Source organism: Neltuma alba, unplaced genomic scaffold (genome assembly GCF_004799145.2).
Source record: "Neltuma alba isolate B1F8T4 unplaced genomic scaffold, ASM479914v2 tig00013249_pilon, whole genome shotgun sequence".
In the NCBI taxonomy this organism is placed as follows: Eukaryota; Viridiplantae; Streptophyta; class Magnoliopsida; order Fabales; family Fabaceae; genus Neltuma; species Neltuma alba.
Window position 1 is genome coordinate 270510 of NW_021637544.1, and position 14945 is coordinate 285454.

A 14945-nucleotide genomic window follows, 5' to 3' on the forward strand; every position below is an offset into this window, starting at 1 on the left:
GTTCACCACAGTTTCTTTTTTTGCCAGCAAATAGTTCACCACAGTTTTAATTCATAGACCTAATTACAAGCTCTCGTAATTTCTTTTTCTTTTTTTTTTTCCAAATAACTTCTCGTAATTTCTTTATTGATATATTTGCAATAAAAATAATACACGATTAATTTTCTAATATATAAACAAATAAGCATATTGAATAATAAACTAACTATGTGAAAGGATATTTGAAGACTTAAACTTCGCCATAATTAAGATAAAAGATTCTAGAAAAGGAATTATTTTCAAGGATAACAAACCACTATCATGATCATCAATATATCGATATCAACACTAATATGTCATTAATATAAGGAAAAACAAGTAACATTATTTATTAGTTATCATTAAAATCCAAGAAACCACTAAAAATTTTTGAAATTCAAGTTATTAATTTCGTTATAAGATATTAAAGCATAATAATTTTTTATTTACAGGATAGTTATAAATTCTAAAATTATTTGATATTTAGCACTATATAAGAGCTAACTATTTTACTGTTTGTTATTATTTGGTGAATTATTTTTTATTTTTTATTTTTATACTATCATTCTATATAAATAAATTAAAAAAATGATAACTAGCAGTATTTATTAATGCAAAATACAATTTTCAAGGTTTAAGGTCACACAAAAGGATCGATAATACTTGTAAATTTTAAATAGTGCTATTGTTTGTCCAATTTATTCTATATTTTTTAAACTTAAGTATTTGCTCATATGGAATGCTGGCTGGAAGCAATTTTGGATCATGATAATTATAAATTTTAAAACCCGTTCATTTATGGTTTTGTTATTTGGGTTTTTAGATGTAACTTTTCCCACTTGTACGTTGGGGCCGAATGATAACGGAAAGTTCGTTATTTATTCAAGAGCACGAGAGGGAGAAGAGACGCACGTATAAGTCTCGCAGGGAGCGTCACTCCCATATTGAGTCGCAGACGCAGTGATACCTAAACACAGAGAGAGATAGAGAGAATTTCGTGATTTGTTGTTGAAGTCCAAAACAGAGAGGGCAGGGTGAGTGACGGCGACGGTGGTTCCTTGCCGTTGCTTACAATGCCGGCGGTGAGTCAAAAAATGAAGTTTACCCACTCAATATTTTGCGGCAGAGGAGATGAGCAAGAGATAGAGCTTGAACACATGTCCAGGGACGAGGGCAGCCATTACAGCCTCGTCGGAGCCCCTCTTCCTTCTCTTGGCGCCAGTGCCGCTCGGACCTATCGCCGACCCAAGCTCCGATCCTGCATCATCTCTCCTTTCAACCCCCGTTACAGGTTTAAGCTTTATTCGCTCTCCTTTTCCTCTTACGGAATTTCCCAAAACCAATTCTTTCTGAATTTATTCACCTCGGTCCTGTTATTAAACCCACACACTAGAAGATTTTACAGTCTCAAAGTTTCTCCCCCTGCGTTAGTGCATGTTGCTTTTGCTTTATTTCTTTTGATTCGCACGTTCTAACTTGTTTAGTCAATGATGGAGATATGTTGCAGATGCTGGCAGACATTTCTGGTCCTTTTAGTTTTCTACACTGCATGGGTTTGCCCCTTTGAATTTGGATTCCTTAATGAATCCAAGGGTCCTCTTGCCATAACAGATAATGTTGTCAACGGCTTTTTTGCCATTGACATTGTTCTGACCTTCTTTGTTGCCTACCTCGACAAAAGTTCTTATCTGTTTATCGACAACCCGAAAATGATTGCACTGAGATACGCCAAAACCTGGCTGTTCTTTGATGTCATCTCTACCATCCCTTTTGAACTTGCTCGTAAAGTACTGCCCACACCTCTTCAGACATATGGCCTCTTCAACATGCTGCGTCTTTGGCGTCTCCGTAGAGTCAGTGCTTTGTTTGCAAGGTAATGTGAAAATTTTCCTTTACCAAATTCGATGTAACGTATTTTATTCAGGGACAATTGCTTTGGTTTTGCATATTGAACGAACAAGTTAAACTCAAGCTTGAGACGATACATGAGATTTGTTCTGCTCTGATTTTCATTTTTTTCTTGCCTTCTATAACTTGCATTGCGACTGATAAAGTATCCTTTCCCTTCTTTCTTCAACGTATCAGATTGGAAAAGGACAGGAATTTTAATTACATCTGGGTCCGCTGTTCAAAGCTGATATGTGTGAGTATTTGCTGTGCCATTTAATGTCAAATTCAGTTTCATACTTAAAATGCGAGTTAGTACGTAGACCAATCCATCTTATGATAATTTTGATTCATATGTAGGTTACAATGTTCTCAGTGCATTTTGCCGCCTGCTTTTTTTATTTTCTTGCTGCAAATCATGACATAAAAACCACATGGTTTAGCCTAGTTGCTAATGGCGACCAGATGCACCTGTGGGGACACTATGTAACATCAGTTTACTGGGCCTTGGTTACTTTGTCGACCGTTGGTTATGGTGATCTCCATCCTGTGAATACAAAGGAGATGACGTTTGACATTTTCTATATATTCTACATTCTTGGACTCAACTCATATCTTATAGGAAACATGACCAATATGGTTGTCCATCTCACAAGTCGAACGAGGACATATGTGAGTACATTATGTCATATCGTTTTATTCTTCACATACAACTATTGCTTCTGAATTCCTCAGCGCCGCACTCATTTTAAGAAGTTCGTTAATTATGGTTTTAAATGTATTCCTCTTTTCCTGGGATATCAGAGAGACACCGTTCAAGCTGCCACAGGTTTTGCACAACGGAACCAGTTACCCGTCCGCTTGCAAGAGCAGATGCTTGCTCATTTGTTTATGAAGTACAGAACAGATTTAGAAGGACTGCAGCATCAAGAGGTTATTGATGCTCTTCCAAAAGCGATTCGATCCAGCATATCACACCACCTCTTCTATTCACTTGTCGACAAAGTCTACCTGTTTCATGGCGTGTCCAATGACCTACTTTTTCAACTGGTAATATTTCTTTGCCCTTCAATGCGGCGGTGTTAATATGAAAACTGTTATAAACCTTTATCAGGGTGCAAAAGGATTTTAATCAGCTGCATTTAATACTATGCTTTTGGTGAAAAACCATTATAACCAATGTCGAAGAGCAACATTTGAGGAAGAAATGGACTCGAAGCATGATCATCGCTCCATAAACTCGCATTTCTAAACAAGAAGATATAGGGGTCCTCTCAAAAGACTTCTACACTTTCTTGATTGATAAATTTCTTACGTAAATTACAACTGGAAGCTCCTCGAACAATAATTTACATGTGCTTCTTGTTGTACTGGCTTTTGGATGCTACATAGATCATCTCACAATCACGTCTTGAACTTTTTAAAGGTCACAGAAATGAAAGCTGAGTACTTTCCTCCAAAGGAGGATGTCATTTTACAGAATGAAGCACCAACGGACTTCTATATACTCGTTACGGGTGCAGCTGTAAGATATTATTATATTCCCTTATTTTCCTTAGCAGTTTAATTAGCCTTTTATTATTCTATGTTTTTTTGAGTAGCACGTAGAAGACATTTTTAACATGGGGTTTTGACAAATCTGTACTGGGAGCAGAAAAGTACGTTGAGGGTTTTACATGGGTTTTAAGTATATATTCGTGAGCTAGCTGGCCATGCCAAGTAAATAAGGATACTCCTCGAATTATAATCCTGGATCAAATGATTCCAATTAATTGCTTGAAATGAAACCGATGGACATACACGGGTGTAATAAGAACATTGTTATATTACGATTTTGGGTAGATTTTTTTTCATTGAACTGGGAATATCACTCTGTTCAAGCAGGCGTCCTTCACTGAATAATATCTCTTCACTTTAAATAATATTTTGCCTCACTTCGACTCTTTCTATATGAAAACAAACTAAACTATCTCAATTTTTTTGTTGTGACCTGCAGGAACTTATCATCCAAAAGAATGGTATAGAACAGGCAAGTTTATTTGAAGTACAGTTTCTGTGAATTATTACTGCTTTGGTTTGTCTTACTGTCATACAGGAATGATAACGAGACTTATCACAATAATTGACAAATCATGTTGTCTGCAATTATTGCAGGTTGTTGGTGAGGCAAAGGTAGGAGATGTGGTTGGAGAGATAGGCGTGCTATGTTACAGGCCACAACTAATTACAGTTCGAACCAAACGATTGAGCCAGCTTTTACGTCTGAATCGCACTGCGTTTATAAATCTTGCTCATTCAAATGTTGGAGATGGGACAATAATCATGAGTAATTTTCTTCAGGTATATCATATTTGGACCAACTTATTCCTATATTAAGGCATGTTTTAATTTTGTTCACATGCTCTTCTACTCAACATTTTTTTCCCATTATTTAGTTTCTTTTATGTGACCACTCTTCTAATTACCTGTTATTCAGATTCCATGATTTGGTTTTTGAGTTTTTCCCTGTTCAAAAGTAATAGACTGCATAACATGGGATCTAAATAACAGGTAATTAGAAGAATGATAATGATAATCACTTTCATATTATAAAAATCAAGTCTCGAGGACGAAACAAACTGCTGGCTTCGCCTGGATGATATTTTGGTGTATGTTATAGTGATTTTCGCTATAACCTTTCACAGCATTTGAAGGAATCAAGTGATCCAATAATGGAGGGAGTTTTGGCGGAAACAGAGGCGATGCTTGCTCGGGGAAGAATGGATTTGCCTATCAGTCCTTGCTTTGCTGCAAACAGAGACGATGACCTATTGCTGCATCAGTTGCTGAAGAGAGGCTCAGATCCAAATGAAGTTGATAAAAATGGAAGGACATCACTGGTTAGCTGATTTGCGTCTTTCTTCTCTATGACTGCACAAGCCTCTATGCACCAAGTCTAACCTAGAAACTTACCACTTGCCTTCTTTAACAGCATATTGCCGCATCTAGAGGCAACGAACATTGTGTGGTTCTACTTCTTGAATATGGGGCTGATCCTAACAGAAAAGGTATTCTTAGAATCAGTAGTAATTAATGATTTCTTTTCTTTATCATCTCTTTAACATTGTGGAAGATGATCCGGGTAATGGAGCATTGCAGGCTGCTCACCACCTCCAATTGCTCGTTTATGCAGATTTGAATGGAAATATCCCACTATGGGAAGCAATGTTGGGAGGGCATGAATCAGTCGTAAAACTTCTCATAGACAATGGCGGGGACCTATCCTGTGCGGACGTAGGGCAGATGGCATGCTCTGCTGTGGAGCAAAACAACCTGGAATTGCTCAAAGAAATCATAAGATATGGTGGCGATGTGACGCAGCCCAGAAGCAACGGCACAACAGCACTTCACACGGCTGTATGCGATGGAAACACTGAGATAGTAAAGTTGCTTCTGCAGCAAGGAGCAGATATTGATAAGCCAGATGTTCATGGATGGACCCCCAGGACTTTGGCAGATCATCAAGGGCATGAAGATATCGTAGAGATGTTCCACAACATCCGAGAGGGCAAAAGACCACTTGTTATTCCCACGACAAAGAATGATGCCAAAACCCTCAGGAAGTTCCCAAGTGAACCAGCGACGTGTGCCCGTCAAGAAGTGACTTGGTTGGAGAATCATCCAAGGCCAAGAGCCAACCATTTTCACAATTCTTTCTTTGGCATCATGTCCGCTGCTGCTAACCGTGGTAAGCATTCATCGGCTTAACGACCATCGTTTTGTTCTTCCCATAACGATTTTGTTACTGATATTCAAAATTATGCAGATCAAGCCCATGCATCATCACAAGGCAATAATGATGTTGCAGAGAACCTGAATGGATTCGCAGCCAGGATAGTTCTGAGTTGTCCAGAGAAAGGGGAACACGGTGGGAAGCTCGTGTTTCTGCCCAAGTCCCTTGAAGAACTGATAGACATGGGTGTGAAAAAGTTCGACTTTTTGGCCAACAAGATTTTGACCAGAGAAGGAGCTGAGATTGAGGATATAAGGCTTATTAGAGATGGGGATCATCTCGTTCTTGCACGTGATGGAGCTCTTGAGTCAATGGCAATACCCCATGAAGAAGGCAGGTAGAGATGTACAGAAACCGAAATAGTTGGTAGAATTAGATACTGTTTAAAAAAAATAAACAAAATGTTTTTGGAAAAAAAGGATTCATCTACCTTTTCCATAATTATATTCTATGAGTAATAGCTGTAAGTAGGCTAAACTGGATCCAAACAGAGTGTGATTTGCTGGGCCAGTTTTTGATCGGTCGCTGCTCATGATGCGTGCAATACATTAAACAAGTTCGCCTTCAGTTAGGATGCGATTTTACATGTTTATGCCACATATGCGTTCACTTAACGCCGCCTGTCCAGGTCATCAGAGTTATTAATGGAATAACGGTGTTAAGCTTTTGCCAAGGAGAAATTGCGCATGATGAGTGGCGACGAGTTTTAACTTTCAACGAAAGGGAATCATCTTTTTGTTCAAGCATTCGTATTTCTCAGGTTTGAATAAAAGATGAAACACATAATACTGGAGTAAAAATGAGAGGAGGAAACAAAGAAATAAGGGTTAATTAATCTGTAAGTCTTTATAGTTTCAATCAATTTTGAATTAAGTCCCTATAGTTTTTTTTCTTTTTATAAAATCCTTATACTTTCAGCTGTTTTTAATTAGGTCCTTGTATTTATTTTTCTTTTTATCAAATTCTTATAATTTTACTAAATTTAATTAGGTCCATGTAATTTTAATTTTCATTTATTAATTAAATATAAACTTAATTAAATAGATTAATATTGAAATATAAAATATTGATAATGGAATTAAATTACTAATTATATAATAAAAATAAGTAATATAATTAATTAATTCAGGAAATTTTTTTAGAACAATTAATATTTTCTTGCTGGCAAAAAATAAAATTATTATAATAATTCATTATTTTTAGAATATTATAGTTTATAAACTAATATTAAATAATATATACTATTTTATGGTAATAGAATAGTAATATTAGAATTTATAAAATAAAGAATAAAAAAATTCAGGGACTTAATTAAAAATAAGGTAAACTTATAAGAATTTGATAAAAAGAAAAATAAATATAAGGACTTAATTAAAAACAAGTGAAGGTATAAGGACCTGATAAAAGAAAAAAACTATAGAGACCTAATTCAAAATTAGTTGAAACTATAAGGATTTACAGATTAATTATTCCAAGAAATAATAGAATGAAGGAGGATAAATAACTAATATAATACAATATGCAAAGAATAAAAAAAATTCGATGTTATCAGTCGAACTCAATCGCTGCCATGTTCAATGAACTCATTCAAATGCTTCGGCCTCAACGTGAGGGGACTAAGGCCTAGGCCTAATGCCTAATATCGCAGATAGGCCTAACTCGCCAAAAGCCGAAATCTCTACCGAACCCCCTTTCTCAATTTTGCGGCCAGCTAGCAAAGCAATAACATCTTGATCTCAAAAGTTCATCCGAGACTTCGAATTTTTTCACCCTTTCTGCGTTTCCTCTCTCTTTCGATGTAGCTCCTTTGTTTGCTTTCTCCTTTCATTTTCCAGAGAAGACTCTCTTCAACTTTGGTTGGCTACACAAGAATCTTGAGTATTGCTCTCCCTAGCAGCATCATGCTATTCTTATATCAAAACCCCGACGAACTTCCTGCAGAACTTTATACCTGTTCAAAACCAGACCGTAATTTAAATACACCTTGACATCTTGATTCCTGACATGCTTTTTTTTTTTTTTTAAACTAGAAACTAGAAATATAGAAGTCACAGTAAGCTGCCAATTTCATTACCTAATAATGTCTGTCCTCGTTGAGGCTCTGGCTTCTACCATTGAAGCTGAGGTTTTTACCGGTGAAGCTCTGGTTTCTGCCGTTGAAGCTAAGGTTTCTGTCGTTGAAGCTTTGATTTCTACTGTTGAAGCTGAGGTTTCTATCGTTGAAGCTGTGGTTTCTATCGTTGAAGCTGTGGTTTCTACCATTGAAGCTTACAGTTCTGAGTTTCACCTCTCCCCTGCTGGTTGTCATCTCATCCAACATCTCAGCGTCATAGAAATCTTCGGAATCTTTATCACCATTAGCATCAGCCGAAACCTTGTCCTAAATTATCGTTTTTAACTCAAATGTTAAAAGCATGCATTGAAACGTGTGCGCACACAAAACAGAAGACGTCTAAACATGCAAAAAATACAGAAAAATTACTCTTAAATTCAAAACATAATTAACTTCAATGCGTAGCATATCTTGTAACTCCAGAGGGAGAGTGTTAATGAAAGAAGGACTTACCACAAGTGATAAATTCCGGGAAACAAGTGGATCACCAGCAATTTCTTCGTACTCAGAAGCATCTAGCTCCTGAAGATGGCTGGGATCGAATAACCTGGGAAGCAGATGCTCTCTTATGCATATGAGAAGGAAGAAAGGTAGTGGAAACAATATTCCACCTATAGGGATCCATGTCGCTCCCCAGCACACCACCAAATAAACAAGCTGCAGAACGGTGAATGCAGCTATGCTCTTGAAGGGAACTGACTCCACGAATGAAGCATGAGAACCTGCCAAGATTCTGCTCAACATACAGAAATCACAACATGAGAACAATGACAGAAACTGAATATACAAAAGATCTGCTTTTTAAACTTGTAAATCAACTAACTTGTATCTCCTGCTTGGAGTGATGAAGAGAAGCAGAATCCTTTCCCAGAATTGATTCCCTGGAAGACTATCAATGGCCATGTAAGCAAAATATCCCCAAAGAACAGAGGTCGGAATCCTTTTGATGACGGGGATGCCAAAAATTGATGCTCCCACAAGGAATGACTGCAAGGTATTGCTCATTCTTTGCTCGTTTACTCTAACTGGCAAATAGGCATCTATGTGTACCTCAGGGTCAAATTTGTCTTTTTCATCATCCATGTCCTCATGTTTCGTCACAGCCTCCTTTAAAGTCTCTAACTCCTTATCCTATACCATGTTCAAAAATCAAAACCCTGTTTACATCAATAACAATTCAACTTCGAAGTATCCTTGTAGTTTCTAGGTCTTCGGCACTTACTGTAGGGGCTGTGTCCATTTCTATGAACACTGCCTGCATCTTTCCAACCAACTCAGAGTTGCTCCTTTGGTACTTAATGCATTCTTTGGCGCTCTGTACCACTTTCTTTCGGATCAACTGCACATTGGGTTATTTTTTATGAGAAAAATCATATAATTGATTGCACGTTGAGAAGCTAGAGAAGCATTCATCCAAAAAGGATTCTTGCCTGCCTCTTAAGAACCGCCAGACTTTTTGTATGCATTGGCGACTGAGGAAGGACTCCATTTGATGGAGGAAGCCCAAGAAGACCACACATAAGAGTCTAGACAGCATAAAATAATCATATCACTATCAGTCAAGCTCGTGAATTCACAGAGCAGAAAAGCAAGCATTTTAGGACAAAATAACATACCAAAATTCCAAGCAAGAACATATCGTAGTGGTAGGCTGATGGCTTTTGAAGGTTGAACTCCTTCTGTTGAGACATCTGGGAGGCTACACTATGATCAAAGAAGTATAATCCTGCTATCATCACAGCTGGAACAATTGCAGCAAAAATATAAACCACAGGCACCTTCACCATATCCTGCATTTTGTAGCTAACTGTCAAATCGTTTCTAGGACTTTCGTATTCAAATCACAACTTAATACAAGTTATACAACACACGCGTGCGCGTATACAATAATACCTTCACCACTGTCCAGTGGTATAGAGACATAGAATCCCAAGGAAGGGGACAATACAGCCTTCTAGGAACTCCATCTGGCAATTTGTTTGGTACAAGATAAGATAACAGAGTCCACAGCACAACCATCAATGGAACTCCATAATCTGCGACGAGACCTCGTAGCCATCCTACATTTAACGCAACAATAATGATATAACAGCAATCAAAACTAAATTATGACTAATAAAGAAAAGCCTTTTGTCTGTGGTCTCTATTTGTATATCATTTATGTACCCGTTCCATATCGCCATGACCTTGCCCTTCTACTTTTTATGGCAGTGAAAAGTAACCCAAAAGCAAAAATGATGGCAAGCAATCCATTTGTATACAGCCATTGGAATTGAAATTCCTGCGCAGACGGATCTACATCCTTGGGAACACCAAACTCTCCTATTAGTCCCTGAGGTTAAATTTCAAACGATTAGAGAGGTTGATTTCTGAGATGCCAAAGTCTAAATTCTTGCTGTAAAGAAAAAGCAATACCCTTATAGCTTGTTGAAAGAATAGGACAGTAATTAACATGCCAAATAATTCCCCGGCGATTCTAGTAAACCTAGTGATAACCGCGCAAGCATTGAAAATTGCAAGCAGAATCAACATGAGTCCAGTCCAGACACAGACCCTGAAAGCATAGGAACATATTTAGGAGCAAAATATACGAAGTCAAAGCAAAGTATTTGGGAGGAAGAGGAAGACAGAGGCAAAATTATGTTTTGTATCATACCAACCAGCCCAACCCAGAAACAAATTAGCACCCAGCTCTGGCCTCTTCTTGCAAAACTGGTACAGATAACCATACATTATAATAGTGGGTTCAGCAACCCCCAAGATCAACAAAGGCTGCCCACCAAATATGGAGTGGATAATTCCGCAAATGGCAGTTGATGCTAATGTTTCCACTGTGCTCAAGCTTCCGTCTAGTGGGAAAAAAAAAACACAGGTGATTCAATTTTGAAACTCAATTTTTGGTACTTTTTAACATAGTATCAACCAAGAGATTAGACGCCATAAACTAAAGAGGCTGTTTACCTGTATCCTTATTAAGTTGTTCTCCAAAGGCAATGACAGGGAGAGCAGAAGCGAAGAACATGTAGAAAGTTGGAGCCAATATCCTGGCACAGAGGACCACAGAAAATCAGAACTATTCAGACTCAAAGAGGAAGAAGAGAGATGTGTGACGTCATAAACGAAGATTACTTGACGCCAGAACAGAATGCGCCAGTCCAATCTTGTTTATAGCATGCAGCTCTTCCTTTGACATCATGGACAATGCCGCGGAATGGCCTATTCTTGATTGCCATAACTGATGCGAAAGAAAAAAATAATCAGAGATAAGACAATAAACAGGATTACCTAAATGCAGAGCACAAGATATGAACATCAATCCAAGTGCTCAGTGACCTTATATTTTAGGGCACGGGGTTAAGTTTGAAATTACCGCGAGTTACTCACCAGAAATCTTTCTGGAAGTGCAGAAAGACAGTGATTTCAAGAAAAAGCTTTTTGTGGAACAGAAGGGCTTTGTTCTTCGGAACCCGAGACTTTTATAGTGTTGGAGTTACCATACATGAACTTATATTTTAGGAGAAGAAACCAGACAAAGGAAGCTTCATGGAATGCTGATATATGAAGATTGAGTAGAAGGGCTAACGATGCAGATTGAGCGCAGAGACAGAGGAGAAGAGGCAATAGAAGAGAATGAAGGAAGAAGAAGCCAGGGAGATAGTAGAGAGGCGGCGAAGGGGCCTCCGGCAAGAACACCGAAATGCAGAATGAAAAAGGGAACGGGGATGCGAGACAGTCGGAAGGGAGAGATTATTATATCATGTGATAATAATGTTCATGAGAGTTTCATGAGGGACTTTTGTCGTGTGTAAAATGTAAAGCGCGTGGGGCCCAATTGAATCACAGGGGGATCTCGCTCTGTTCCCATTTGGTTTGGAGTAACTTTTACCGTGGACGTTGGCTTTGTGCGTAGTATCTCCAAAAAATCTGACGATTACAGCTAGCAGATGCGACATTTTATGGGACCCATTTGACTAACACGAGCACACTACTGACCTCGTACGCCCAGCTTGCCGGGAGAAGGCGACAACTTGGTTTGACCAGTTTGACTGGCGTGCCGTGTTTTTGTGTTGTAGTAATACTGAAAAAGAGTTAGACCAAAAAAAACTGAAGGGGTGTTTGGATAAAAACCAAATCATGGTTTCAGAAGTACTTTTACGGATTACGAAATAAATATGTGGAGGAAATTATTTCGTTTTAAGAAAAAGTACTTCTGAAACTATGGTTTTAGGTTTCTCAAACACCCCCTGAGCAAGAGGGCCACAAAACACAAATCCGTTTGTTGGAGCGATGATACATTGAGTGATTGAATGAATAGAGCCTGCTCTGTTCTGCCAACTTTACAGCTATTGGCCAGCCAATTTGAGAACCTTTCCTCTGCCCCCCATTCTCTGCTCAATTGCCCTTTCCTTTCTCCTTCTCCCATGATCATGTTCATGTTTTCACACCATACTTTTTCTGCCTTTGAATAAATTAAAAAAAAAATTTAATTAGTTATGTGTAGAAAATAGTTAAGACTACCATTTGATATAACATTTACTATATACAACTAAGATAAGAATTCTTTGAAAAAAATAAATAAATATTAGAGACAAAATGAATTGAAGTCTTATATTTATTACTAAATTGAATGTTAAACAAACTCTTATATTAAAAGCCAAGAATAATATTCTACAAGTTATTCAGATATATCCTCTAATTTCATACCGTTACCAATATATATACACATAGTATAACGACCATGACTTTGAAAATTTCATGCAACGACAACAACAACAAGCCTTATCTCACTAGATGGGGTTGGTTATATGAATCACACGACGCTATCATGCTTTGTCAACAACCCAGTCCTTAGATGTGTTGTTGACTATGAGGTCTCGTTCAATGACCTCATTAGGCATTCTTCTCGGTCTTCCTCTGTCCCTTTTTATGGGACTCCATCATGTCTGATCCACTCCCCTCATCGGGGCCTCCAATGTCCTTCTCTGCACATGTTCAAACCATCTTAAGTGATTTTCAATCATTTTCTCTTGGATAGGTGCCACACTGACTCTTGCCCTAATATTTTCATTTCGAATCCTATTTTTTCTTGTATGACCACACATCCATCTCAACATCCTCATTTCTGCTACCTCGACTTTATGCTCATGTTTTCCCTTTATTGCCCAACATTCACTACCGTACAACATAGCTAGTCTTATAACAGTCCAATAAAATTTTCCTTTAAGCTTCTCAAGTACCTTCTTATCGCAAATAACTCCGGTAGCTTTCCTCCACTTTAACCAGCCAGCTTGTATTCTATGAGAAACGTCTCCCTCAATTTCCCCATCCTCCTGTATAATGGATCCTGGATATTTAAACTTTGATACTTGAGGAATAATTTGATCCCCCTATCTTCACCTCTAAATCCCCATTGTCTTGCCTCCCCCCAAAATCACAATGCATATATTCTTTTTTGTTCCTGCTCAAGTAGAAACCTTTCGACTCCAAAGTCCTTCTCCATAACTCCAATCTAGTGTTAATCTCTTCTTTTGATTCAGCCATGAGAACTATGTCATCCGCGAAAAGCATGGACTTAGGGATTCTTTCTTGAATAGGTTTAGTTAGAACATCTAGAACGATGTTGAACAAGTACGGACTCAAAGAGGATCCCTGATGTAAGCCAATCTTAATAGGAAAGTCCTTTGTCTCACCTCCAGGCGTCCTTACACTAGTAGTTACCCCCTCATACATATCTTGTATGGCTTTGATATAAGCAACCCATACACTTTTCTTTTCTAAAGCCTTCCACATTACTTCTCTTGGCACACGATCATAAGCCTTTTCCAAGTCAATAAAAACCATATGTAAATCTTTTCTTTTACTCCTATATCTTTCCATTAACCCCCTTAGTAAATATATTGCTTTCGATGTGGATCTCCTTGGTATAAATCCAAATTGGTTTTCCAAAATAGAAGTCTCTAACCTCAACCTATATTCCATCACTTTTTCACATAACTTCATTGTATGACTCATAAGTTTTATCTCTCTGTAGCTTGCACAGTTTTGAATGTCTCCTTTATTCTTATAAATAGAAACTAAAATGCTTCTCCTCCAATCATCTGGCATATTCTTAGAGCGTAAAATTTCATTAAAAAGCTTGGTTAACCACACCTCACCCTTATCGCCCAAATATTTCCAAATTTCAATAGGGATACCATCAAGCCTAACGGCTTTACCATTGTCCATTTTCTTGATAGCTGCCTTAATCTATTCGATACAGATCCTGCAGTAAAAAGCCAAATTCTGATCATCTTCGTTAATTAGCAAGTCTTGTAAGTCCTGAGTTGCATAATTGCTTCTCTCATTAAACAACTTGTAAAAGTAATCCTCCCATCTGTCCTTAATATCACCATCAGTAACTAGTGCTTTACCATCTTCATCCTTTATACACTTTACTTGATCCAGATCTCTCTTTTTCCTCTCCATTTGCTTCACAATCTTGTAAATGTTTCTTTCTCCCGTCTTTGTTCCTAACTCCTGATAAAACTTCTCATAAGCTTTAGTACGTGCTTCGCTCACTACTCTCTTCGTCTCTTTTTTAGCCAACTGATACTTTTCCTGGTTTTCTACACTATTGCACAGATGTATGGCCTTAAAACAATCTCTTTTCTGTTTGACTTTCTCTTACACACTCTTATCCCATTACTAAGTCTCCTTATCTCTCTGACCAGGATCTTTGGATTCTCCCAAAATTGTTTTAACTACCAAACGAACCCTTGTAGCTATCTCTTCCCACATCATGTTTGTATTTTCCTGCGACTCCCAAATCCCTTCTTCCAAAAGGTTCCTTTTGAATAACTCCTGCTTTTCACCCTTTAACTGCCACCACTTAACCCTGGGTTTTACCACTTGATGGTACTTTTGCCTGGTACTCTTAAAACGTACATCAAGGATAAGTACTCTATATTGGGCAGTCACCCCATCTCCCGGAATCACTTTGCAATTAGTACACGGTCTTCTGTCTGAATTCTTAACCAAAAAGAAATCAATATGTGATTTTGAGGCACCACTCTTGTACGTGATTAAATGCTCACCTCGCTTCTTAAAACAAGTGTTGACAATCTTGAGATTGTATGTAAGAGAAAAGTCAAGAATAGATTGTCCTCCACTATTAAG

General features: G+C 37.8%; 2 protein-coding genes across 2 annotated transcripts; one reads left to right on the forward strand and one right to left on the reverse strand.

Moving 5' to 3' along the window:
• Positions 1–1091: 1091 nt before the first annotated feature.
• On the forward strand, positions 1092–6203 carry LOC114735728 (potassium channel AKT1). The gene is made up of 12 exons (XM_028923450.1): positions 1092–1309; positions 1526–1891; positions 2104–2161; positions 2266–2577; positions 2710–2955; positions 3332–3430; positions 3902–3934; positions 4060–4245; positions 4590–4784; positions 4877–4952; positions 5078–5632; positions 5711–6203. The coding sequence occupies exons 1-12, from the start codon at positions 1092–1094 to the stop codon at positions 6016–6018; spliced, it is 2652 nt and encodes an 883-aa protein (XP_028779283.1). The 3' UTR covers positions 6019–6203.
• Positions 6204–7156: 953 nt separating this feature from the next.
• On the reverse strand, positions 7157–11466 carry LOC114735695 (probable boron transporter 7). Its single transcript, XM_028923408.1, has 14 exons — positions 11175–11466; positions 10920–11025; positions 10752–10834; positions 10447–10639; positions 10206–10344; positions 9957–10122; positions 9684–9850; positions 9407–9580; positions 9221–9316; positions 9013–9129; positions 8614–8921; positions 8244–8523; positions 7752–8057; positions 7157–7628 (listed from the first exon to the last, which is right to left on the reverse strand). Exons 2-13 carry the CDS (start codon positions 11021–11023, stop codon positions 7752–7754), a joined length of 2133 nt encoding a protein of 710 aa, XP_028779241.1. The 5' UTR covers positions 11024–11025; positions 11175–11466; the 3' UTR covers positions 7157–7628.
• Positions 11467–14945: the final 3479 nt, after the last annotated feature.